Source organism: Bubalus bubalis, chromosome 5, assembly GCF_019923935.1.
Source record: "Bubalus bubalis isolate 160015118507 breed Murrah chromosome 5, NDDB_SH_1, whole genome shotgun sequence".
NCBI lineage: Eukaryota > Metazoa > Chordata > Mammalia > Artiodactyla > Bovidae > Bubalus > Bubalus bubalis.
In genome coordinates, this window is record NC_059161.1 from 29,792,597 (window position 1) to 29,817,717 (window position 25,121).

Below are 25,121 nucleotides of genomic sequence, written 5' to 3' on the forward strand. Positions count from 1 at the left end.
CTCGGGTTCTAACCAAACCACCCACCGCAAAGCTTCAAGGGGAAGCTGCCTGGCCACAAACATCCCAAGTAATTGTCTACGTGGTTTTTTTTCCCATCAAAAAAATGAAGCTGAGAGAAAAAGGCAACTATATTTTAAAGTAAATTAATGTGATTCCTGTCACCAATATTCATGCTCCTCAGAGACTGAAGGCCATGGGCCGGCGGCTCTCACAGCCCCACCCAGCACCCCGCCCCACCTCGGCCACTGGCTGCCGGTTTCCAGCAAAGCTTCACCTTTCAGTTTTCGAGGGAACGGCAGGAGCTTCGTTGTTTCCCACGGTGGGGGAGCCTGCCGCCCTGATGTGGTCAGTGCCTCCGGCAGCGGGGCTCTGAGTTCTCAGAAGTGAGATGCAGCGATTACACTGGAATCAGGGTGCGGGCAGCCCGCGGGGTGCTGCGGGGGCAGGAAGGGGGCGGGGGGCGCAGTGGTGGCTCAGAACTCCTCGTGCACGCTGCGGGCATAGTCCACCAGCTTGCTGCCCGTGAAGAACTCACTGTACTTGAGCACCTCCTCGGGCTCCAGGTAGTGATTCTGGTTCTCATCAGCGATAGCAATCATCTGCTTGGCCTCATTGAGGGCGCTGAACTCGTTCATGGGGTCCATGTAGTCCTGCAAGGGCAGCGGCTCAGCCCCGACGCACCCCAAACCCCTCCAGGCCAGAGGCATCTCTTCATGTTCAGGCCACACCCAGCCAAGTCCCCCCTGAGGACACCCTGCACTCATGGGGCACCTGCGCCTTGGCTACAGTAGGCAGAGCCTGGTCTGTAACACCCATTGGCTGGTAGGATGGAAGCTGCGGAGCAAGGAGGTGGGCCTGTTCTGGAAGGCGGGCACCAGGCTGGAAGTGGCTCAGGGCCAGGTAGCCTCCACCTGTGTGGGCACCTCCCTGCCCATATCAGGGTGTCCAGTCACAGAAAGGCAGGGGGAAGGGAAGCCCCGGCGCAGGGCACATGCACACCAACTGCCAGGACGGCAGTGCTGATGGGCAGGAGTTCCCAAACCAGACATCCTGCCAGCTATGAGCAGGGGTCAGGGGATTCTGGAATAAAATGCAATGACTCATCCAGCCACGGGAGGAAACAAGCCCATGCAGCACCTAACACGACACCAGCGAAGACACTGATGGGCAGGCAGTGGGTCCAGCCTGTGCACAGCCCTCCTGCTCCAGAGTCTGGCCAGACTCCCCATGGGGGACAGCACACCCGGGCCCAAGAAGGGGAGCCCATGACATCGGCTGCACAGCCCAGCTCAGAGGCTCCAGTTCCCCTGACCAGTGCCCAGCCACAGCCAGACCAACTCCGCCTCCCAGCACAGGATGGCCCTGCACGCACCTCCAGCTCCGCCATGGTCACAATCCCATCGTGGTTGGCGTCAATCAGCTCCTCGAACTCTCTCTTCCTATCCCGCACCCAGCTGTCGTCAACATCTTGGCCCTGCTGGTTCTCCACGGTGCCCACGGGCAGAGAGATGAACTCAGACAGCGAGAGCTTCTTGTCACCATCCTGGTCTGTGGGACAGGAGGGCAGATGTCAGACTCCAGTGGGCACAGGACCACCAAGGCCACTCGGGAGAAACTCAACGAATAGGGCTTTGCCACCAGGTTTTCAGTCTGTGGTCTCCCGCGTGACCGAGAACAGCGAGCACACAGTCCCCCAGGCCACCCAGTCTAGGACCAGCCCAGGCTGACCTCCGCGGCCAGGCCTCACCCAGGTCCCGGATGATCTCCTTGACCATGAACTGCAGCATGCCGCGGCTGTGCTCAGGGTGCAGGAACGACAGGAACTCGCTCTCCGTCAGCAGCAGGTCCGGGGGCGGATTGTCCGCCTGATACCAGCGGTCTTTGAGGTTCTCCAGGACTTCCTGTGCTGAGAGAGGTGTGTCCGTGAGGACCCAGGCACACAGGACCACTGCGGACATCTGGAAAGTTCTGAGATGCACAGCCCAAGAGAAGGGGGCAGCTCAGGACACAGAGGTGCTGGGACAAGGACTTGGCCCTCAGAGGGGAACTCAGCCCCCAGAGAACAGATGCCCAGGGCCCCAAGACGCAGATGCAAACTCTCAACTAAACAGGCCCTCCAACCCGGACATAGACCCCTTCAGACACAGACCCCCCACCCCAATGCAGCCCCACCCCTACTCGCTCCTGGGCAATGGAACAACTGCAGTGGGCCGCCAGCTCTGCAGGAACAAAGGCACAGCTTGATTCCCTTCCGTTTCCTCCTGTTCACTGGGCAGTGCTCTGAAGGAAAACCCAATCTCCAGAAATGAGTCATGTGTCCCCCAAGCGACACTCACTCCCCCTGCCATGAGAAGGCCCAATGCAGGGAGCGGGGACCCTGGGGGCCAGTGGTCGGCAATGATCTGCATGTCCAGCGGGGGAGGGGGAAAAGCAAGCAGACTACACCCAAAGCCTGCAAACGAGATCTGATTTGGAAAGAAGGTCTTTGCCGACATAATTGGTGAAGGTCTTAAGGTGAGACCACTGGGATTCAGGTGGGCCCTCAGCTCAGGTGTCCTCATGCAGGAGGAGACAGAGACTGGAGAACAGTGGCCAGGAGCAGGGACCTGGCAGCACCGGCTGGAGGCCTGGAGGGAGCCCGTCTGGGTGCACTGGGACAGCAGCCTTGGGGACCCACAGGGGCTCACCACTCAGCCCTCCCCCGACGCACTCTAGGGCCTCCGGGCACCCCGACTCTGCTCTTCACTTCTGATCCCCAGATCTGCACACCCCCGCCTAGACACACAAGCACAGGGGAGTCAGCTGAGGGCTGTGCAGACAGAGACTCCACAACTTCTAGATCCAGGAAGGACACATCCCGACCCACACACACCTCAGGGAAAGGGCACTGAGGACAACCAGGCAGAGATGACTGGCAGCTGCCTGAGAAGCCAGCGCCAAATCTCCAATGCTAGCAGGAGGACCAGGCCCCCAGCCACCTCTAAAGGACACCTTCAGGGGACTGTCTGAACCACAGGAAAACAATGGAAACACAAAATGGAGACATATAAAAATAGGAAGAAAATAAGGTTTAAAAAAAACAGCAGAACCAAAATCCTGGGTGGCATCACCTGCACAGGAAGGGGGCATCTATTCCACCCAGGAACAGGCTGAAACGCTCTCAACTTGTTCTCTGTTAAGTTAAACGGGTGTCATCCATATGAGCAGGAAAAAGTAAAGCTATAAGATACAAACCCCTGCCCACAACAAGCAGCCCTCATGGGCACACCTGCAAAGCTGGGCACCCCCTTCACACCTGTCAGGCAGCCATGTGGGGTCATATGACTGCTGATAAAAGGAAAGCGAGGTCTCTAAACCCTACATCAGCAGATGGAAAGATGAAAGGGAAAAAAAGAAATAGAAACAGTAATGAGCTTATCTCATGTATTACAAAGACAGACTGGCTCACAAAATAAAGCTAAACTTCATGTAGCCCGTGAAAAAAAAAAATGCTTTGGAAAGACCAAGCCTCAAGGGCAGTTCACAGGTGAATTCTACAAAAGATGTGAGGAGGAAGCCACATCAATCTCCACAACCTCTTCCAAAAGAGAGCAGAGGGAACACTTTTTGACTCACTCTATGAGGTCCTAACAACAAACGTTTTAGAAAGCACACAACAAGAAAAGAAATCTACAGACCAGACTTCACATGAATACAAATGCAAAACACTCAACAACATATTAGCAGATCAAACCCAACAATGCACACAAAGATTACAATCCAAGTCAGATTTATCCCCGATAGGCAAGGTTGGTTCAACATCTGAAACTCAATTGATATTCACATCAACAGGCTAATGAAGAAAAATCACATGATCCTATCAATGCTGCTGCTGCTGCTAAGCCGCTTCAGTCATGTCTGACTCTGTGCGACCCCATAGATGGCAGCCCACCAGGCTCCCCCATCCCTGGGATCCTCCAGGCAAGAACACTGGAGTGGGTTGCCATTTCCTTTTCCAATGCATGAAAGTGAAAAGTGAAAGTGAAGTCGCTCAGTCGTATCCGACTCCTAGCAACCCCATGGACTGTAGCCCACCAAGCTCCTCTGCCCACGGGATTTTCCAGGCAAGAGTACTGGAGTGGGGTGCCACTGCCTTCTCCAATCCTATCAATAGATGCCAGCAAATTTGGAAAACTCAGCAGTGCCCACAGGACTTGAAAAGGTCAGTTTCCATTCCAATCCCAACGAAGGGCAATGCCAAAGAATGTTCAAACTACCGCACAATTACACTCGAAATCCTTCAAGCTAGGCTTCAACAGTATGTGAACCAAGAACTTCCAGGTGTACAAGCTAAATTTTAAAAAGGCAGAAGAACCAGAGATCAAATTGCCAACAGCTGCTGGATCATAGAAAAAGCAAAAGAATTCCAGAGAAATATCTACTTCTGCTTCATTGACTACCCCAAAGCCTTTGACTATGTGGATCACAATAAACTGGAAAATTCTTATAAAGATGGGAATACCAGACCACCTTACCTGACTGCTGAGAAACCTGTACACATATCAAGAAGCAACAGTTAGAACCGGACATGGACCAACAGACTGGTTCCAAATTGGGAAAGGAGTACGTCAAGGCTGTATATTGTCACCCTGCTTATTTAACTTCTATGGAAGATACATCATGAGAAATGCCAGGCTGGATGAATCACAAGCTGGAATCAAGATTGCCAAAAGAAATATCAACAACCTCCAATATGCAGATGATACCACTCTAAGGGCAGAAAGTAAAAAGGAACTGAAGAGCCTCTTGATGAGAGTGAAAGAGGAGAGTGAAAAAGATGGCTTAAAACTCAACATTCAAAAAACTAAGATCCTGGCATCCAGTCCCATCACTTCATGGCAAATAGCTGGGGAAACAGTGGAAACAGTGGCAGATTTTGTTTTCCTGGGCTCCAAAATCACTGTGGACAGTGACTGTAGCCACAAAATTAAAAGATGTTTGCTCCTCGGAAGAAAAACTATGACAAACCTAAACAGCATATTAAAAAGCAGAAACATTACTTTGCCAACAAAGGTCCATATAGTCAAAGCTATGGTTTTTCCAGTAGTTGTGTATGGATATGAGAGTTGGACCATAAAGAAGGCTGAGCGCCAAAGAATTGATGCTTTTGAATTATGGTGTTGGAGAAGCCTCTTGAGAGTCCCTTGGACAGCAAGCAGATCAAACCAGTCAATCCTAAAGGAAATCAACCCTGAAAATTCATTGGAAGGACTGATGCCAAAGCGCCAATACTTGGGCCACTTGATGCAAAGAGCTGACACACTGGGAAAGACCCTGATGCTGGGAAAAACTGAGGGCAAGAGAAGGAGGGTGACAGAGGATGAGTTGGTTGGATGGCATCATGGACTCTATGGACATGAGTTTAAGCATGCTCCGGGAGACAGTGAAGCACAGGGAAGCCTGGTGTGCACCAATCTATGGGGTCGCAAAGGGTCAGACACGACTTAGCAACTGAACAACAATGACAATGCAAAAAGCATATGACAAAATCCATTCATGAACACTCTCAGTAGACTAGGAACAGAGGGGACTCATCACCTTCATAAAGAACATCCACAAAAACTCTACAGCTAAGATCATACTAATAATTAATGGTGAGAAACTCAAAGCTTTCCCACTAACATCAGATTTAAGGCAAGGATGGTCCTTCTCACCACTGCTTTTCAACACTGTACTGGAAGTCCTGATGCATTAGGACAAGAAAAGGAATAAAAGGGACAATGACTGGCAAAGAGGAAATACACTATCTTTGTTCAACAATGTCACAACTGCCTGTGAAGAAAACCACAAAAACTAGACAAGAAACTCCTGGAACCACTGAGCCAGTACAGCAAGGCTGCAGGATGGAAGGCAGACAGAGAAGCCAGTCACTTTCCTACACATCAGCAAGAACAAGTGGAACTGGGAATTAGAAACTAAAGAGGAACTTCCCTGGTCCAGTGGCTACGACTCTGTGCTCCCAATGCAGGGGGCCTGGGATTGATCTCTGGTGGGAGAACCAGATCCCAGATGCTACAACAAAAGATCTTGCAAGTCACAGCAAAGATCAAAGATCCCCATGTGCTGCAACCAAGACCCGGCACAGCCAAGTATTTTAAAATAATAACAATAAACCTTAAAAAAAAAAAAAAAAGAGCAAGTGCAAACAGAAAGAGGCATGGATCACACACTCAGTGGCAAAGAAGGGAGTCCAGTCCTAGAAACACCAACCCTGACAAAGAACAGTGGTGCCCACAGTGCGAATACAAATACAGAACACAGCAGCAGTGGCCCTCACAAAGCAGAGGCAGGCAGGGCCACAGACACCTGCGGGAGGCCATGATACACTCGACCCCGATGGCCAGGTGGATACAAGACAAACGGGGGACATCTCAGGAACATGCCAGAGAAAGTCCACCAAGAGAAGACAACACACTGGATGACAACGGCGGGGATGACGTGCCGAGGAAAGACCGAACAGGAGACCACAGGTGGCGCGCTACGCTCTGATAATGTCCATCGAGCTGAACCCAACACCTGGCTTCGAACAAACCCCCAGGGAGGGATGGGAGGGCAGCGCTGAACATAGCAACCACTAAAGGTCCTAAGAATGCTTCAGTGCTGCTTCACGGAGAAGGCAATGGCACCCCACTCCAGTACCCTTGCCTGGAAAATCCCATGGACGGAGGAGCCTGGTAGGCTGCAGTCCATGGGGTCACAAAGAGTTGGACATGACTGAACGACTTCGCTTTCACTTTTCACTTTCATGCACTGGAGAAGGAAAGGGCAACCCACTCCAGTGTTCTTGCCTGGAGAATCCCAGGGACGGGGAGCCTGGTGGGCTGCCGTCTCTGGGGTCACACAGAGTCGGACACAACTGAAGCAACTTAGCAGCAGCAGCAGCAGCAAAGAATTATAATGTTTATCTTTCTTTTTCCACATGGTTTATTTGCCATCTGTATGTCTTCTTGGTAAAATATCTGTTCATATCTTTCACCTATTTTTCTTTTCATTAACAAATAAATAGCTCCTTTTTATCCTCAAAAAAAAAAAAGAATGCTTCAGTGCTGCTTCAGAACTCAGCTAACAGGCTTCAAATTGTGTATCAGTGAGACAGGTTTTTAGAGGAACTTCTCTGAAAAGCTAAGGGGAGAGTTACATCTCTCGCCACACTCAGTACCATGGTCGCCAGGCACCGTGGGCAAGCGCCCCCACAACCTCACTGACTCTCAGGGTCAGACCTCATCCAGGGCTAAGGACTAGTCCCGGCCAAGACCCGCTTCCCAGTGCTCTGGTACCTCTGCCACCTCCTCCCCAGAGCTCAAGCCACTAGAGGCTGCCGTCTGTCCCTGCGCCTCCCCCGCACCATGCCTGAGGGTCCTGGAGGCTCTGCCTAAAGGCCCTGCAGGAACACGGGCTGTGGCCACATCTCACCCACGCCCCGCCCGGCACCTGCACTGTCTCGGCGCTATGCCAGCTGTGGGAGCCAAGCACTCACTCTCCTCATCGATGTTCAGGTCCCACTTATTCTTTATCTTTTCAGCAACTTCTCTCTCATTGTGGCCTTTGGTCGCCAAAAACTTCACCTTGTACTCATCCCAAGATACGTGACCTGAAAGAGCAGACCAACCTGTTAGGAACTTTAACAAGGAACCTTTTTTAAAAAGAGAATTTTAGTTATTTTAAGCCATTGGTCAAAAATCCTTGTGTCACGGGCAGCTATAGAGGCAGAAGCAGCAAAGTGCCAGCTTCAAGTTTCATCCCTGAGCCCAGCTGTGGGATCCTCATCTGCACAGCCAGTGGCCACCCCCGACCTCGTCCTGGAGCCCCACTCCTGCCCATGAGCTGTCCTCTGCCGGCAGCCTCAGGCCCCTCAGGGTCAGGCCATGGGCTGCCCATACCGTCACCATCGGGGTCCACGGCTCGGAAGTGTGCCCTGCTCTCGGCAACAGCCTCCTGGAAGTGCTCAGCCGTCTTCTGCATGATCCACTTCTGCATCTCCTTGGCGCTGATCCTCCTGTCGGTATTCAAATCCACCCTGCGGGCCCACAGGCTGTGTCAGACAAGGCCTCCAGGACCCCGACAGACAGAAGAAGGACGGCCAGAGAGGCTCCACAGATAGAATGAAACCACCACCAACAGTAACACACTCCACCCGATGGGCACACAGGAAAGGCTGAGTAGATATGGGGGGATTAGGGAGCATGCTGGGCAGTGTGCCTGGCCCTACACCATCAGTCTTGGGACCACCTTGCTATAGGATGGGGAGACTTATCAACCCAGTTTTTTGGACCATACACTTGGGATGCAAGCCCGATGAGCCCCAGCAACAGGACTGGATTTCAGACACCAGAGGAAAGTCAAGTTGACACACAGATACAGCCAGGAAGACAAAGAAACAGCTGTAGATGCAGGTGTGTCAAGAGGTGTGCAGATGTGAGTGTGTACATGGCTAATGCACATCCATGGACATGGGTCAGAACACACACGCATGTGTGAGTTGGTGCACACAAATGTACATATAGGTTAGCATGCACAGATATGTTATCAAGTCCATGGAGAGGACTACAAGCAGTGACACCCCAGCAGCAATGCCCACACCCCCTGCCTGGTTCCTCATCTCTAAATCCCACTCTCCAAAGAAATAAACTAGCGCTCCTTGCAGAACTGCGACAGGAACATTACATGAGGAAGTGAAGCTCGAGTGGCTGGCAGTGTGAGGAAGGGAGGAAGTGCTCAAAACAAGGAGCTGGGGGTTGATGACGTCCTGGTGGCCAAGGCTGGAACAGATGAGCAGCCAAGGCTGGAACAGGGAAGTAGCCAGACAAACAGCACGGAGCTGGGTCCCCTCTAGAGTGCAGACACACACCCACAAGTCCGTCCTCCTCATGGAATTCCAGACTACACGGTGGGTCTTCCCTGAGCTTAGCTCCCACCCCCAGCAGGGTGGGCTGCCTCTCCTTGAGTGGCTGCCAAAGAGACCGCAGACTGCCAAAGAGACTGCAACTCTCCTTGGCAGACACCACCTGAGCCAGGTGACCAGGCTGACGGCCCCCATGATGTCGTGCAAACGTCCGTGCCCTGATGTGATGTGACAAGAGAGCCACCTCACTTCTGGGATCTTCTTTCCAAAAACCCACAATCCCTGTCCAACCAGGAGAAAACACAGCAGACAAACCCCAAATCAGGGACATGCTACAAACACCTGAGGAGTCCTCCTCATAGCTGTCAAGGCCATGAAAAGGTAGGATCCTGGATGGGATCCAGGGCAGAAGGAGGACCCTGGGGCAGCATGTGACCTGAAGCCTGGAGTAGCGGGAACAGTAACGGGGAGTGCTATCGTGTTTTAGTTTCCACAAATGTGCCTCGGTTTGCAACTTTTCTGTAAATCTAAAACTGCTCCCAAAATAAAAACCTTGCTTAAGAAGTGCTGTGGCAACATTTCTTCTGCTTGCTCAAAACTAGGTCCTGAGACTTCTTGTTTGCTCTGGTCCGGGCAGGGACAGGCGAGGAGACAGCAGTTGACATATGCCAAAAACAAGGGGCCCCACATGGGAGACACGGGTGTGTGGGGAGTCTGAGCAAGAAGGTAAATGCAGGCTAGACACGCCCCACCACACAACAACCCCGCCAGACACAGGATGTATAACAAAAATGTACAGTGTGGACGGACAGGGCTCGAGCACATCTGGTCAGCCCCAGGATACCCCGTCCCTTAGAGGCCAGTTTCTGCATTTCCCCACAACCTGGGGGGTTCCCCATGACCTGAACCCCACTCCCACCCCTGGGTGGGCACAGTGCGCAGCTCAGGGCTGCACATCCATGGTTCAAATGCTGCCAACTTCCCAAGAGCACATGTTAGGGCTCCACCTCCACAACACGGCACCAAGTGGGGACTTGGTGCAAAACCAGGGGGGGACCAACAGAGGGGCTGAGGCCAGCCACTCCCATGCCCCCCGCAGCTCCCACTGACACCTACTTGGAGAAGATGACCATCAGCTTCCTCCGGCTCTTTCGAGGCTCTGCGTCCTCCTCAAAGTCATCCATGTCCTTGCCCAGGAAGACCTCCTGGTGGAAATCTTTGTTGAGGTGCCCATCCATCTCCAGCTTCACCCCATTCAGGTGGTCCGGGGGCAGGATCTCGTTTTCCTCCCTATTGCCTGCTCTCTCTCGAGCAGACGAGTGGTTGGCAGGCCGGGCGGACGCATTCATCAGAAGGACAACACCCAGGAGCCAGAGGCAGCAAGGAGCCAGGCCACAGAGGGGAGCCTGCTTGGAGGCCATGGCCGCCGGGGTCTGCGCTGCGGGACAGGCTGCAAGCGTGGCCAGGAGCTGCGGAGAGAGAGGGGGGTGGGTGAGGAAGCGGGGAGGTGGTGACCACAGCCACCCACCACCTCAGGCACTGCAGGAGGCCCTGCAGCTCGTCCAGCACAGCTGCCTGCGGCCAAGAGCCTGAGGCGGCCGGGCCCCGACTAGCCCTTCAAGGTTTACAGGAGGATCCAGAGCCCGTCCCAGCAAATGCTTGGCTAAAGAGGTGCTTACTTGGTAACACGAAATACAAGTCCTCAGTTTCCAGGGCCCATGCTGGATGTCCTGTTTTCCCTTTTCTTCAGTTCCTACTCCCTTCCCGAGGTACACCCTGCATCGCTAGCCCTGTCCCCTCTCAGGCCCACAGCCCAGTGCCCAGCAGTCAGTCTCAACTTGCTGGCAAAGAAGCTGACCCCAGAGCCACAACTCACACTCCAGATGCTAGCTCAGCACTCAAGCCCCGGGACCAGAACTAAGGCACCAGAGCTCCTCAGCCTCAGGCTCCTGCCCCAAGGCTCTGTGACACCTGGGGCCAACAGAACCCAAACCACCAGGCAGGGAGCCACCCCTCCCACTCGCCATCTCCATGTACACACACGTTCACACGTAAACACAGCATGTGCATGCACATGAGGCGTGCACAAGTGCACCTGTGAGCATATACACATGCGCGCACACATACATACATACCTACACACATACACTTACATGTGCTCACACGCACACATAATACACACACGTCCTTGCTCCAGGGTCCCTCCCACCGCAGGACTCCGTGCCCCTCAACGTGTTCCTCTTGGAGCCTGTCCACCAGGCAAACATCTTCTGGCCCTTCCAGGTGCCTCAGAGGCCCCCTCCAGCAGGCTTGCAAGGGAGCAGCAGAGGGAAGCTCCCCAAGCCAGTGTGCCGTTGGCAGCCAAGCTGAGGCACAAAGGGTTCCTGAACCACAGTGCCCATCACCTGATCAAGGAGACCCCTGTGCTGGCCTCAGCATGACGGAGGCCAGGGCCACAGGCTCTCCCTGGCTGGCAGACACTTGCTTCTCTGATGCCTCTTTTCTGTCCTATGTGCTCCTGGCTAACAGCTCCCCTGGCAGGGGGACACCTCTGCACGTCACTCTGACGAGGGCAGATAAAGAGACAAAGCAGGTAATTAAACAGTTAATCCCACTAAGGTATCACAAGTAAACGAAAAAGTATGGGAGACCCCTGTAAGTTAATGATCACTCAAGAGAACAGGTCTGCCTAACCACAAAACCAAGCAGTCTTGCTCAGCAACAAAACCGTGCAACAGAAGCACAAGACATGCCCCAAAGCAATAAAACAATGGTGAAATAAGACCCACATCCTGCCTGGCAAGGTCAAGAAGTTAATGATTCCTAGGACAAGCTACTCTGTGCTCACCATAAACAAAAATATAAGAGAAAGGTCACATTATACTGAAACCTGAGATGATTTACCATACTTAAGTTACCACCTTTTTACTCAGTCCCACTGCACAAGGACAGCCCCAGTTTGACCATGCGGGGACAGGGCAGTGTGACCATGGGGGACAGGGCAGCTTAACCAGGCAGGGATAGGACAGTTTGATCACGTGGGGACAGGACAGCGTAACCACACAGGGACAAGACAGTTTGACCAGCTAGGAACAAGAAGGTCCCCACCCAACATGGAGGAGGAGCTGATGATGGAGTGGCGTCTACTCAAGAATGAGGAAAAAGATCGTCTTCTCTCCCTCCCCACTGTCCTTTGGCTATAAAAATGTAGTAGCTTAATTCTCGGGGCAGAGTCCCCTTGCCTACCTGCTTGTATCTCTAATAAATGTCTTACACTATAAACTCTTTCCTCACCTGTCACCCTGGGGATCACTGAATTCTTTCTGCCCCAGATAGAACCTCCACTTACTAAAAACGTGTCTGTTGGTTTCATGTTCTCTGGGCCCAGGTGCTACCTGGACCCCTGGACAAGATCCTGCTCTCCTGGCTCAGCTGGCTCATTCCTTGGAGGGGAAACGGACAGGCAGCCTTACGTCCCTCTTTCCATGTTTGAGAGGACCTGAACCCTCCTCACCAGAACCCACCAGCTGTGCACCCTGTGCTGCCACTGTGCCCTCAACCGCGTCTTCTGGAATTGCAGTTTGTCCCCCTCTGAGAGCACTGTCCACGCAGCAGGCCTTTCCACTCCTCCGTCTGTACGTTTCCGGAATTCCTGAGCAAACCAAGACAACTTCCTCCTAACCTAAACACCGCCCTCGTGACTCATGGCCATAAACACACAGGTGTCCTGTCCAAACAGACTGGACTTCACTTCTGGAAAGAACAGTCAATCCCAGACTCTGCTTTATCTTGATGGTCGTACACGGGGTGTTATTTACTTGATATTTTGCATTTACAAAGCGTAAATGACCAGGTAGGTATCAGGAGATTCGGTAGACGTCCTCCTCTTGGTTCACAACACCTTGTTTTGCACCTTGTTGAGCACAAGAGTCAGTCGCTCACTTCTCTCCTGCCCCAGGTGAAGGGATTTCAGAGCAGGGGCTGCCCTACAGACTGGGGGACCCACCCTGGGCTCCTGAACACCCCTGGGGCCCACTCTGTTTAACAGCTAAGACCATCGTCGTTAAAACGCAAACGGTTTTTTTTAATAGATCCGTCCCAGGCTTCAGAAGTCGCACACGGTGTTGGCAACGACTGGCCCAGGCCGAGCCGGGTGTGCCAGGCTTCAGGCGGATCGGATGCTCCCTACCCCCAGCACGGCGGGGCCGCGACCCCTGACCCCGCTCCACCGACCCCCGACCCAGGCATCCGAGGGGCGCGGTCGGCGGTAGCTGCGGGCCGCCGAGGCCCAGTCGGCCTGCGCGCCCCCTTCCCGCCGCCCCGGGGCCGGGCGGGGGCTGTCACGCCCTGCGGCCCTCACTCACCGGCCTCCCTCCCCTCACCCAGGATCCGCGAGAGCGGCCTGAGCGCCCGCTACGCCTCCAACGGGCCTCCGCTTAGGCCGCAGCCATCTTTCTTCCGGGAAGAGGCGGGTCGGGTGGGGGGCGGTGCGAGCGGCGCGACCTCCCCACGCCGACGCCCGCGCAGCCATCTTTTCCCTGGGCGGAAGCGGCCTCACAGCTTTCCGGGGCGGCCAATGAAAACAGCGCGGGGATCCACGTAGCCCGGCGGCGCGGCGCGGCCCCACGCGCGGCCTCGGTCCGCGGCGCTCCCCGAGCAATGAAGCTGCTGCGGCGCGCGTGGCGGCACCGGACGGCGCTGGGCCTGGGCGGCCTGGCAATGGGCGGCGTCGCGCTGCTCTACCTGGCGCGCTGCGCCGCGCCTCCCGACTCCGCGCTCTCCGGCCCCGCCGCACCGGCGCCCGTCGGCCCGGCGCGCGCCGCCGCCTTCCTGGCCGTACTGGTGGCCAGCGCGCCGCGGGCGGCCGAGCGGCGCAGCGTGGTCCGCAGCACGTGGCTGGCAGCGCGGCGCGGCGGCCCCGGGGACGTGTGGGCACGCTTCGCCGTGGGCACCAGCGGGCTGGGCGACGAGGAACGGCGTGCCCTGGAGCGGGAGCAGGCTCAGCACGGCGACCTACTGCTGCTGCCTGGGCTGCGTGATGCGTACGAGAACCTCACGGCCAAGGTGCTGGCCATGCTGGCCTGGCTAGACGAGCACGTGGCCTTCGAGTTCGTGCTCAAGGCGGACGATGACTCATTCGCGCGCCTGGACGCGGTACTGGCCGAACTGCGCGCTCGCGACCCTGCCCGCCGCCGCCGCCTCTACTGGGGCTTCTTCTCGGGCCGTGGCCGTGTCCGGCCCGGGGGCCGCTGGCGTGAGGCCGCCTGGCAGCTGTGCGACTACTACCTACCCTACGCGCTTGGCGGCGGCTACGTGCTCTCTGCCGACCTGGTGCGCTATCTGCGCCTCAGCCGCGAGTACCTGCGTGCCTGGCACAGCGAAGACGTGTCGTTGGGCGCCTGGCTGGCGCCAGTGGACGTGCAGCGAGAGCACGACCCGCGCTTTGACACCGAGTACAAGTCCCGTGGCTGCAACAACCAGTACCTGGTGACGCACAAGCAGAGCCTGGAGGACATGCTGGAGAAACACCGGACGCTGACGCACGAGGGCCGCCTGTGCAAGCGCGAGGTGCAGCTGCGCCTGTCCTACGTCTATGACTGGTCGGCACCGCCCTCACAGTGCTGTCAGAGGAAAGAGGGCATCCCCTGACGGCCGAGTCGGCCCGCGCACCCACAGGACGCCAGGGTCTCAACCGCGCGAGGCGGTGTTGCAAGGCCTCCCGTCGGCCTTCCACTGGCAAAGCTGGCAGCTTCTGCATGGTCCTTAGCATGAGGCTGGCCCTCAAGAGGACCCGGTTTACCTGGTGACAACGGGGTTCCGAGCAGATGCCTCGCAGCGGTGGATGACTCCTAAGCCCAGGAACCAGTCCATGCCCACCCGAGAGCATCTTGTTCTGGGTCTGGAACCAGCATCATGTCCAAGCAGAAATGTCCTGTTTCTCGATTCAAGTATTTGATCAGACGAGGGCATCCTCAGCAGGCAGCCCCATGGGGCCTATTCACTTACCTTCCTCTCCCAGGCTGGGGCCAAGGAGCCAGAGGGTGGATGTGGCAGAACTTGCAGGACCTGACTCTGAAGAAAAATTCCCAAACCCATTGGGGCAGTGGACAGTGTTATGTCCTGAAGCCACTGTACTGACCGTCCACCTGCACCAAGGGCCAAGACCGCATAAACTGGGCCCTGGCACTTGGAGACTCAAGGTGTGATGCAACCCAACAGTTTTTATCGAAGTTACTTCACTTTGTGCAGTTAGGTCATCGCTTGCATCTCCTGCTGGTATCGTCTGTCACGTATCATCTAGTATTTAAGTCAGTTGCGTGTGAATCAGCTTTCATGGTATTTTGGTCTGTGTCTGGAGTGAATTCGTGGTACGTGTAATGCAGAGCTTGCCTGTGATTTATTTATAAATTTTGTAACTTTTGAATAGTTTTAAGTTGGGCGTGTATGGGTGTCTGTATGTTTTAAGTTATTTAAGAGAAGACTTTTCTATCAGAACTTGGAATTTATGGATTAATCTATTTTTCCAGCTTGAGTTGTAGACCCATTGCTGCTCAAGTGTTGAAACATGGAAGAATTCAAAAGTATCTATCTCTCTTCCGTTTTCATGGAAGGCGACCCCACTGCCTCTCTCTAAAAACACTTCTCTTTCAGCCTTCCTCATGACTGCACAGGGCAGGTGTTTCTGGAAGCACTGACAAGGTTTCCCAAAGTCAGTCTTGACACAGCCGTGCTGGGGTACATCCCCTTGGGGGCAGCAGGTGTTTGCAGCACCTTTGCACATACCCGAAGATTGTTTTGCAGTTGCTCAGTTGTATCTGACTTTGCGACCCTGTGGACTGCTGCACGCCAGGCTTCCATGTCCATCACCAACTCCCAAAGCTTGCTCAAACCCATGTCCATCATCAAGTCGGTGATGCCATCCAACCATCTCATCCTCTGTCATCCCCTTCTTCTCCTGCCTTCAGTCTTTCCCAGCATCAGGGTCTTTTCCAATGAGTTAGCACTGTTCCTCCTTAAATATGGAGAGTGAGCTCAATAGTCATGGCCAAAGTCAAATAAAGTGGTGATGGACGCCCCTCCCCAGCTGGCTGGATTCTGCATTCTGTCTGGTAACCAGACCCTGCTGCCCCCTGCCTGCAACTTACTCTGGGGCACTGGGAACTGGACGGAGGGCACACGCCTCTGACCCGCCCCTTGGCTGCGATTCTCAGGCTGTGGATTTTAAGAACGGGTGTCTTGGCCCAGGCAGCTCACACAGTGTGGGTGGCTGTCTCATGGCTCTGAAGGCTGGGATTCTGCAATCGGGTGCCAGCATGGTCAGGTTCTGGTGATGCTTTCTTGCTGCTGTGCCGATGGCCACTTTCCCACTGCACTATGGCGGAGGAGCCAGGATGAGCTCTCTACTGTCACCCCATCGCGGGGCCCTGCCTCACCCTGAGCCGGGGGTTGGGGCCTGCATCTGGTCTGGGGCACAGTCAGCCTTTAGCAGCAGGTTTGGTTATTCTCGTCTAAAGGTAGAAGAGTATCCAGAACTCAGGGTCTCAGGCCAGAAGGAAGGATGGTCTGGCGGTTGGTGACCTGAATGCACTTCTCCTGCCTTCAGGACCACAGGGGCCCCACTCGCTGACCCGGCTCTGGTTACAAGGTGTGGGCTTTCCTCCAGAACTGACCATGTGGCTAGACAAGGATTCAGGAGAGGACCCAAGTTTTGGGGACACCAAGGGGAGCAAGATGAGGCCCTGCCCCCTGCTAGGTGGGCGCTGGGGGATGCTGACCACAGCAGGACGCCGCTCCTACTCACCGTCTGGGATGACGGTCCTGGGATGTCTTGTCTCAACTTCAGGATCATCAGAGGAGTTGGGGGACACACATGTCTGTTTCTCAGGACAGGAGAACTCATGGAAGCCACATGGCCAGCTCAGAGCCGCTGGACTCAGATCCCTGCCCAGCACCAATGTCTAAGTGCATGCATGCTCAGTTGTATCCAACTCTCTGTGACACCATGGACTAGCCCACCAGGCTCCTTTGTCCATCGGATTCTCCAGGCAAGAATACTGGAGTGAGTAGCCATTTCTTCCTCCAGAGGATCTTCCCGACCCAGGGATCAAACATGTGTCTCCCGAATTTCCTGCATTGCAGGCAGAGTCTTTGCCACTTGAACAAGACTGCTTGGTAAAAAATCTACAACTCTAGGCACCTGTCTTGGAGGCAGGGCACTTGTGAGCTTTTAGTATGTAGTTGAACCCGGTGAAAGTGCCAGTATGTAGCCAGTTGTTGACCTTCAAAAGTACAACTTTTGTATTCATCCTGGAACATTAAATTTCAGAACACAGCCTGGGCTGATGGTGATCCTCCACACTGTGGCTGATGAGATGTCAGCACGTTGGAGCTGAAGGCCAGGACCCCTTCCTGGAGCCCATGGACAGGCTACATGTGAACATCACAGAGCCCAGCCTGTCACAGACCTGGAGGAGTCTCCAGGCCTCTGCCTCTCTGCTCCTGTCCGCTGTCTGATCTGCAGATTCTTCCGGCCAGAGGAGCCAAGCCCTCATCCTCTGTAGCCCCTGGCTCTGTCCCCTGCCTGTGGACTGACCACAGTGCCCCTCCCAGACAGCCCTCCTGGTCTGCACCTCCCACCTGCTGAGGCACTTGCCATGACGTCCATGCCATCTAGGCGTGTGTGCCCTGTAGACCTGGGGCCAGGCCAGGTTCAGAAGGCAGCAGACCTTCGGGGAGTGGGAAGTCAGACCACCGAACTGGTTTCTACAGGGGAATTTAGGATACAGGACACCTCAAGTGGTGCACAGCACACACAGCCAAAACTCAAAGCCTAATTTAAAAATATACACAATATCATTAATTAATAAAATAGAGAAACATGGGCCCTGAGAGCCTGGAGGAGGCCATGTGCCCCAGGACAGTCCAGGTACAGAGGGTAGTCCTGGGGCACTGAACTGCTGGGTCACCACACAGCTATGACTGGAGGCCCCCATCTACCTCACCCCTCTAGACGCCCCCAAAGCCTGAATTCACCTGATGTGACTGAGCAAGACTAGGGATGTAGTGGGCCAGGGGTTCACCCAGGACACAGCTGCCAGGAGAGACCCTAGGATAAAAAGGGGGTGAGGCTCCCCTCAAGTGAGGCTGGAGGTGTGCCCACCCGCCGCACTGGCCTTCCCAGCTTCCAGGCCCTGCAGTACAGGCCCATGTGCAGCTTGGAGCTGGAGGAGCTGGCCGCCCAGCTGCCCTCTTATCCCTGTGAGCTTGGCCGGCCCCTGACTCATCCCGGTGTTGCTGGATATACCCAGTAGCCAGTCAGCTCTGGCCTTGGGAACGTCCCTCAGTCTCGTGTGCACATGGTGTTTCAAGAGCTGCAACCCTGGAAGTCTATGTCCCCTTGCTGGAAGCCTGGGAGGGAGATGTGGGCAGGGGGCAATGCAGCCAACCCCAAGATGCTGACATTGTCGTGTGGGGTGGGGGTCCTCCCCCCACTTCACCTCCAACCAGCCACTGAGCTGCGGGGCTGCTGGGGACCTGTCCAGAATGTAGGACCAGCCCAGCCAGCACTTGGAGTAGAAGCCAGCACTGGGACTTCCCTGGTGGTCCTGTGTTTAAGACTGTACTTCCACTGCAGAGGGCACGGGTTCCATCACCAGTAGGGAAACTAAGATCCTGCATGCTGTGCTGTGCACCCAGCAAGTGGAGAAAAAATTTTGTAATAGGAGAAGACAGCAGGGCACCTGGGGACCCACTGCCGCTGCCCTGCAGCCTGAGCTAGCACATCATGGGCTGTGCCTGGCCCTGCTGCCTGTCCCTTGGCAACCCCACACTCAGGCCTCTTTCCTGGGCTCCTGGCTGCAGCCTCCTCCGCCCTCCACACCAGGCTCACTCCTGCCCCAAGCCCCCGCCAGCCCTGGTTCACTTGAATGTCACTTCCTTATCCTCGGTTGGGGGTGGGGGGTGCTGTCAAGATCACCCACAACTGCTCCCACTGGTCTCAAGCCTTCCCTGGCCATCCTGGGAGTGAGCTGTCCCAGGAAGTGAGCCATCCTGGGAACCAGGAGCTCTTCACCTGCTGCGTGCTGGGCCCTACTGTTCAGAAGACACCAGCAGAGAGGCAGAGCTGGTGCTGCCGGGCATGCTGGGTCCTTGGGAGAAGCCTGGGTGGCTACCCTGGCCCCCCGCAGTGGTCTTCCTAGGATGTGTCCCCCCCTCAGACCTTCTCCACCTGTCAGCTTCAGTGTGTGGTGGGCGGCGGGGGGTCGGGGTGGGGGGGACGATCCCACGCTTGGCTGCGCTGCATCCACAGAAGATGGGTTCAAGTCCCAGCCCAAGGACCTGGGAGTGGCCTGAGTGGGAAGTAGGGTCTTTGCAAGTGTAACCAAGGTGAGTACGGCAGGGGGCCTACTGCAGAATAACTGTCCTCATAGGAAGAGGAAGCAGAGGCTCCGGGAGGGGAAGGCAGAGTCCAGGGAGGCTGCCAGGAGCTCCACCCTCAGTCGCAGAGTTTGCTGAGCCCTGGATTTCATCCGCACACTCCAGGGCAGACACCTGAGACCGCTCAGCTGCTGGCTGGGCCCAATCTCACCACCTCCCAGGGCTCAGCACAGACCCAGCCATCTGGGGGCAGGCTTCCAACGTCCAGGCTCCACGTGGCCTACGGCAACCACACCGGCGTCCCCATGGACTATGCCTCTTCTGCCTGGTCCGACATTCCCTGCATCCCTTGGTCCCCTGCCCACTATCTACAGGTCTCACAGGGGCATCCAACCCTTGTCTCAGGCCCCCCGCCCCAAGCACACATTCACATCATGAGACCACTGACTCTTGCCCATCCAGGGCCCAGGGAGCCCACAGCAGCTGCTGCAGACAGGCCTAAAGCACAGCAGGTGCCCAGTCCCCCACGGGGCCTCCAACATCAGAGAACCCAGAGTCAAGATCACATCCAGTTGCTGCTTGATGCTTGCACTCTGGCCCAGGGGCGTGATGAGGGGTGTGGGCTGGTTTCCCTCCCTAGAAACACTCTGGGCTGAGCTGACATCTCTCTCCCACTCTGAGTCCAAGAAGCAGGTGAAAAGCCACCATCCACCCAGCCTCCTAGGTCTGGGTCTCCCCTGGAGGTCACTGTCCCAACAGCCCTGGGAGCTGGAAGACCACTCACCTATCACCTGGCCTCTGCGGGCACCCACCAAGGCCAGCATGGGCCCCCTAGGCTGCACCCTCTGTTCTGCTCCCACAGAAAGTGTGCATCGACCCCCTCCATGCACCCCCAGCTCTCCCCGTCCCCTCCCCCCACTGGCCCCCAGCACCCTCCTCCATTTGTGGATGGCAGTATTGGCTCCCAGCCCTCCACTTCTCTCCCGCCCAGACCCTCCCACCCTTACAGAGCCTTACCCCCAGCAGAGGAGGCACTACTCACCACTGCCACACTGCAGCCAGGAGACCCCTCCTCAGCCCTGACACCGGCCACCCCCCCCACCCCGGGTCCCCGGGTTCCCTCCTCTGCCAGGGGTCCCTGGAACTTTCCCCACCCTTTCTGATGACCCTGAGCCTCCCCAGACATGGAGCCCACCAGAAGGGTGACGGGAAGAGAGCGGGAGGCGAGGGGGAGACTGCCAGCCCAGGCCCCTGCTCGGGCCACAGTGACCAGTGAGACCCTGCTCGTGGCCTCGTGCCCATCCCGTGAACTGTGGCTGCAGCACCAGTTCTGCCCAGGGCCCGGCTCTGGCGGGAATCAGCCAACAGCTGAATCTCCACTGATGCCCCTCCCAGCTGCTGGGGCCCCCAAACAGGACTCAGGGAATGAGTGAAATCAGGAAAGGTAAGCAGTTCCTGTGAGGCTGGGGCAGGGACCCCGAGTACCCTCCGACCTGGGCTAGGGCCAGACCCCCCTCTGGATGTCAGCCTTAGTCACCCAGGTCAGAAGACTGTGCATAGGTACACCCCCCAGTCCAAGCACTGGCAGGCATGGCCGGGTCCACCGAGCCCCACTGACTGACAAGATCTGCCCTCACTGCCCCCAGAAGAGCCAGCCTTGGCTGGGGCGGGGAGGGACCCTCCTTACCACACCGTGCTCTGGGCTCACAGCTGGTGCCCCATCGCCCCTGACCCCAGGTCCCGGCACTTCCCCTGCCCACAGCCCCTGGGGTTGGCAGTGTCCACCAGACAGGGCTCTGCTGGCCGCAGTGCTGGACAATGCTCAAGGCTGGGGAGGAACCTGGAGCCATGGTGGCCATGGGAGCCTAGACGGGGGTTCACTCTGTCCCTTAAACACTGAACCTCTATGGCCCTGCCCACAGGACGGGCGCCAGGGCCGGTCTCGGTCCAGCGCCCACCTCCTGCTGACCCAGGGCCTGACCCCGCCTGGTGATCCAGAAGAAAGAAACCTGAGCTCTGCCCCTCCCTCCAGTGGCGTCTGAGGGTCTCAGCAGCCCAATCCCCGAGGGGCTCCTGCACCCCTGCCACCACCGCTCATGTGGTGCCTCGCAGAGTCCCAGGCAGATCCCAGGCTGCCCCTCCGGCCCCAGAGGAGGGACCAGCAGCCTCTAGAGTGAAGGCCAGGCTGATCCCGCTGCAGGGCCTGGAGCAGGGCCGCTTCGCTTCCGGTAATGCCCCTTCCTGTTCAGTTCTGATCTCACACACCCAGGCCCCTGGAGGGGTGTGGGCACAGGTGGCCATCTAGGCTGGCCTGGCCACCACCCCAGGTGTGTGTGACATGCCAGCTGTTGCAACACCAGTGTTATCACACCAGAGGAGCCTGTGAGTCACTGCCTTAGAGCAGGTTGCATCCAAATCCTCCAGAACAAAGGTCTTTTGCTCCCGTGCCCCCACCCTGCCATCCCCCCACACACTGTGGGCGCCATCAGATGCACCCTCAGATGCCCCCAGCCCCCAGCCCCCCAACACCATTGGCGCTGTCTGACACAGGGGGAGGGTGTGCCTAGTAGCCAGCCAGGTAGGCTCCCCAGCCTATCTTGACCCAGCTCCAGGAGCTGAACTGGGGGAGACCCCAGGCTGCTGGAGGCCTCAGCTCCTGGATCAGTCAGGTTGAGACTGAGCACCTCCAGGACCTAGGGCGGGGTTGGAGTGGCCTGAACGTGGAGCCCAGAAGGCATGTGGCCAAGCCCAGTCAGTGAACACAGCCCCCCAGCACCCACTGAGCGAGGGCCCCTGGGCACAGCCAGGTCCCAAGTCAGACCACCGAGTGCTGGCTGGGAGCCTCAGATGAGATAAGGTTCCCTACGGCCCCTGAAGAGCTTCTGCCCCAGGTTGGGGGTCTGGAACCGCTCTCCCTTCACCCAGAGTCCCTGTTCATCCGGGGAGTCCAGCTTTAGGTTCCAGGGAACTGATCCCTCCCCACCCAGGATCAGTGATGGTGTGGTCACCAGCCCAGGTGTCAGAACAACAGCCTCCAGAGCTGGACAATGCCAGTAGTTCTCCCAGTGCCAAGAACCCTGACTGTACCAACCTGAGCCCAGGGACTGCTTGGCCAGGGGCTCAGGCCACCGGCGCCTGGATACCAATTCTGCATCCACCCTTGGGGGCCCAGTGATTCCAGCTCAGGCAAGAAAGCCTAAGCCCCAGGGCAGAGATGAGGGACACACAGAGACCCCCAGACACACCACACAGACACCAGGGACTTTGGCGGGGCTCTACTTGGACCACAGAGTCACCGTCATGATCAGCACTGGAACATTTGGGGTCAACCTGGGAGGCCAAAGTACACACGGGCCAGGAGGAGGTTCAGGGCCCCCCAGAGGACACATCCACCCAGGCCCCAAGAAGCCCCCCCCACACCCCCACACCCTCAGGGCACTCTGGATCCTTGGTCGGGGTCACAGGAGTCAGCGGTCTAGTCTGGCTGAGGATGGGAGCCCTGGTGGGGAGAGGCAGTCCAAGAGGCCCTTGGAACAGGCCCCCCTCCCAGCCCAGGCCCAACCTGAGGGGAAGATGTTATACCCACGGTGGGTCCCTGGCCACAAAGAGCCCCAAATGGCCAGTGTGTCCTGGCTGCACCCTAAGGGCCACACCCTCCCTGGAGCCCTGGCCCAGGCAGTTGGGTGGCTCTCGGACAGGCCTCACCCCTACCCTGGCCCATCTGCAGCCCCCAGAGGGGACCATGAGGGTGGGGCCTGGAACACCCAGCCTGCCCACCCCTGTCCTCCCCAGTTCCTGCCACAACTATTCCCAGCCCCCAAGAGAACTTGCTACTTCACTAAGCCAGAGGCCCATTTCCTGTCTGCACTCCAGCCAGATAACAGCAGAGGGTGCTGGGAGCAGGCTCTGACCCGACTGGGAGACATACTGGCCCCCAGAACCTCAGGGACAGCCTCAGCCTCAGGGCCAGGAGGGATGGTCAAGGGAAGCTGGCTACAGCCCCAGGCCCGGGCTCAGGGAGTGTCCTCCATCCCAGGAGCCCTGGCATGGCCAGTCCCCAGCTCTGGCTGCAGGCAGATCAGCGGAGATTGAGGGCAGTGAGCCCTAGAAAGTCCAGCAAGGTCAGCCCAGCACCTCCTGCGGCTCCAGATCAGGGCTCGATCAGGGCTCAAGCTGAGGCTGCCCAGTGCAGTGCTGGCCATCCCAAAGCCCAGCTTGGAAACCAGAGTCTGGGCCAGAAACAAGCCCTGTCCCCAGGCCCCCCACCCCAGACCCCAGTGAGCCCCCCTACCCACCCCTCAAGCAGCTCCTGCAACCCACCTGAGGAGCCCCTGCTCAGGCCAGGTGGGTGTGACCCAAAGGGCCCAGGGCCCAGGGTCCTGCAAACCCTTTCAAGGCTTGGAGGTTTAGCAAACACCCCAGTTTGGGTCTGGCTCCAGGAGATGGCGGAGCTGAGAGAAGATGATGCAGCTGGGTCTAGGGTGGAGTTTCGTGCGGGCTTTACCCTGCACTGGCCCCTTATCTGTACTGAGGGGTCAGCCTACGTCCTTAAGCGCCAGTGTGGGCCTGAACTCCCTGCCTCCGCTCTCAGGCGCCTAGACCCGCCTATAACAGCCACTGCTGCCCACACCAGCCCCCTATTTCTTTGCTCCTGCACCCCCAGCACCATGCTGGGGGCTCAGTTGGAGATGGCATATTCCAGGGGAATTACAGTTAAGTGATTAATGACCTCCCATTAGGGGCAGAAGCCGGGAGGAAGACGAGACAGACCGGGAGGTGGTGGAGTCGGGCGCCAGCCCTGGCCACCTGCCCAAGGGAGCCCGGGCAGCTGGCTCATCTGTCCTGTCTGTCTCTCTTCTCTTCATCTCCTGTCTCCCACCTGTCACCCCAGCAGAGCCTGGGCCGAACCCTGTCATCACAACTCCACGACAGGACCAAGTGAGGAGGCGATCCCTGCCCCTTCTCAGGCCAGGTCGGGTGAGGGATCTGAGAGGCCTCCTGAGCCAGAGGCCCATCTCCTGTCTGCACTCCAACCAGATAACAGCGGAGGGTGCAGGGAGCAGGCTCTGACCCGACTGGGAGACATGCCGGCCACCAGAACCTCAGGGACAGCCTCAGCCTCAGGGTCAGGCGGGTTGGTCAAGGGCAGCTTGGTACCAAAGGACTGTCAGCAGAGTCCTGGGAACAGGGAGGAGTCTGGCTGTGCGTCCTGCCAGGCACAGCCTCAGCGTCCCCCGTACATGGGCAGCAACACTGACTGTACTTGCAGCCAAGCTGGACTCCGGATGGATGGCAGCCCCAGGAAGCCTGGGCTCCGGGGCCCACACAGGCCCTCAGTGATGTGGAGCAGTGATCCTGGCTTCCCCTCTTCTCCTCCCTCGCCCAGCAGAGAGACCCCAGCTTGGCACTCACGCATCCCCCTTGCAGGGGTGGATACACCTGTCTCAGATCATGCCGCTGTGAGGCTGAGAACCACCCCCCAGACCCCTGGCTCCTGTCGCCACTGGGTGGGAGGCGGGGGGGACAGGTCAGAGGCCAAGCCCGCAGCTACAGGGACTGGCGCCTGCCCGGCACCAGAGCTTTCCTGCCTCATTACCCAGCGGGCTGCAGGAGGATCAGAGGAGCAGCTGGTAACCTGCCCGCTATCCCCCCACCCCCCACCCCGGCCCCTGAGCCCCTACTCTTCCCTGCAGCCTTGGAAATGGGTCTCTGGGCCCCGCTACTACAGAGCTGAGCGCCCCCTCACCCCCACCCTCCAGGCTTATACAGAGGGATCACGTGGGGCCGCCCACTGGGGGCCCAGGGGCCAAGCAGAGATGGTATCTCAGCAGCTCTGTAGAGGCCTGAATGACCCACCACAAT

The 25,121-nt window shown here is 57.1% G+C and overlaps 2 protein-coding genes across 3 annotated transcripts; one reads left to right on the forward strand and one right to left on the reverse strand.

Moving 5' to 3' along the window:
• Positions 1–111: 111 nt before the first annotated feature.
• SDF4 (stromal cell derived factor 4) lies at positions 112–13,392 on the reverse strand. Of its 2 annotated transcripts, none has more exons than XM_006066967.4 (7): positions 13,247–13,392; positions 9,999–10,351; positions 7,921–8,057; positions 7,518–7,631; positions 1,749–1,907; positions 1,374–1,549; positions 112–651 (listed from the first exon to the last, which is right to left on the reverse strand). In XM_006066967.4, exons 2-7 carry the CDS (start codon positions 10,301–10,303, stop codon positions 475–477), a joined length of 1,068 nt encoding a protein of 355 aa, XP_006067029.3. In that variant the 5' UTR covers positions 10,304–10,351; positions 13,247–13,392; the 3' UTR covers positions 112–474. The 2 variants fall into 2 exon arrangements, with proteins under 2 accessions (XP_006067029.3, XP_006067030.3); XM_006066968.4 differs by lacking the exon at positions 13,247–13,392 and adding an exon at positions 12,407–12,606.
• A 53-nt stretch (positions 13,393–13,445) lies between these two features.
• Positions 13,446–16,760, forward strand: B3GALT6 (beta-1,3-galactosyltransferase 6). The gene has a single exon (XM_025285705.3). The coding sequence runs from the start codon at positions 13,542–13,544 to the stop codon at positions 14,529–14,531; it is 990 nt and encodes a 329-aa protein (XP_025141490.1). The 5' UTR covers positions 13,446–13,541; the 3' UTR covers positions 14,532–16,760.
• Positions 16,761–25,121: the final 8,361 nt, after the last annotated feature.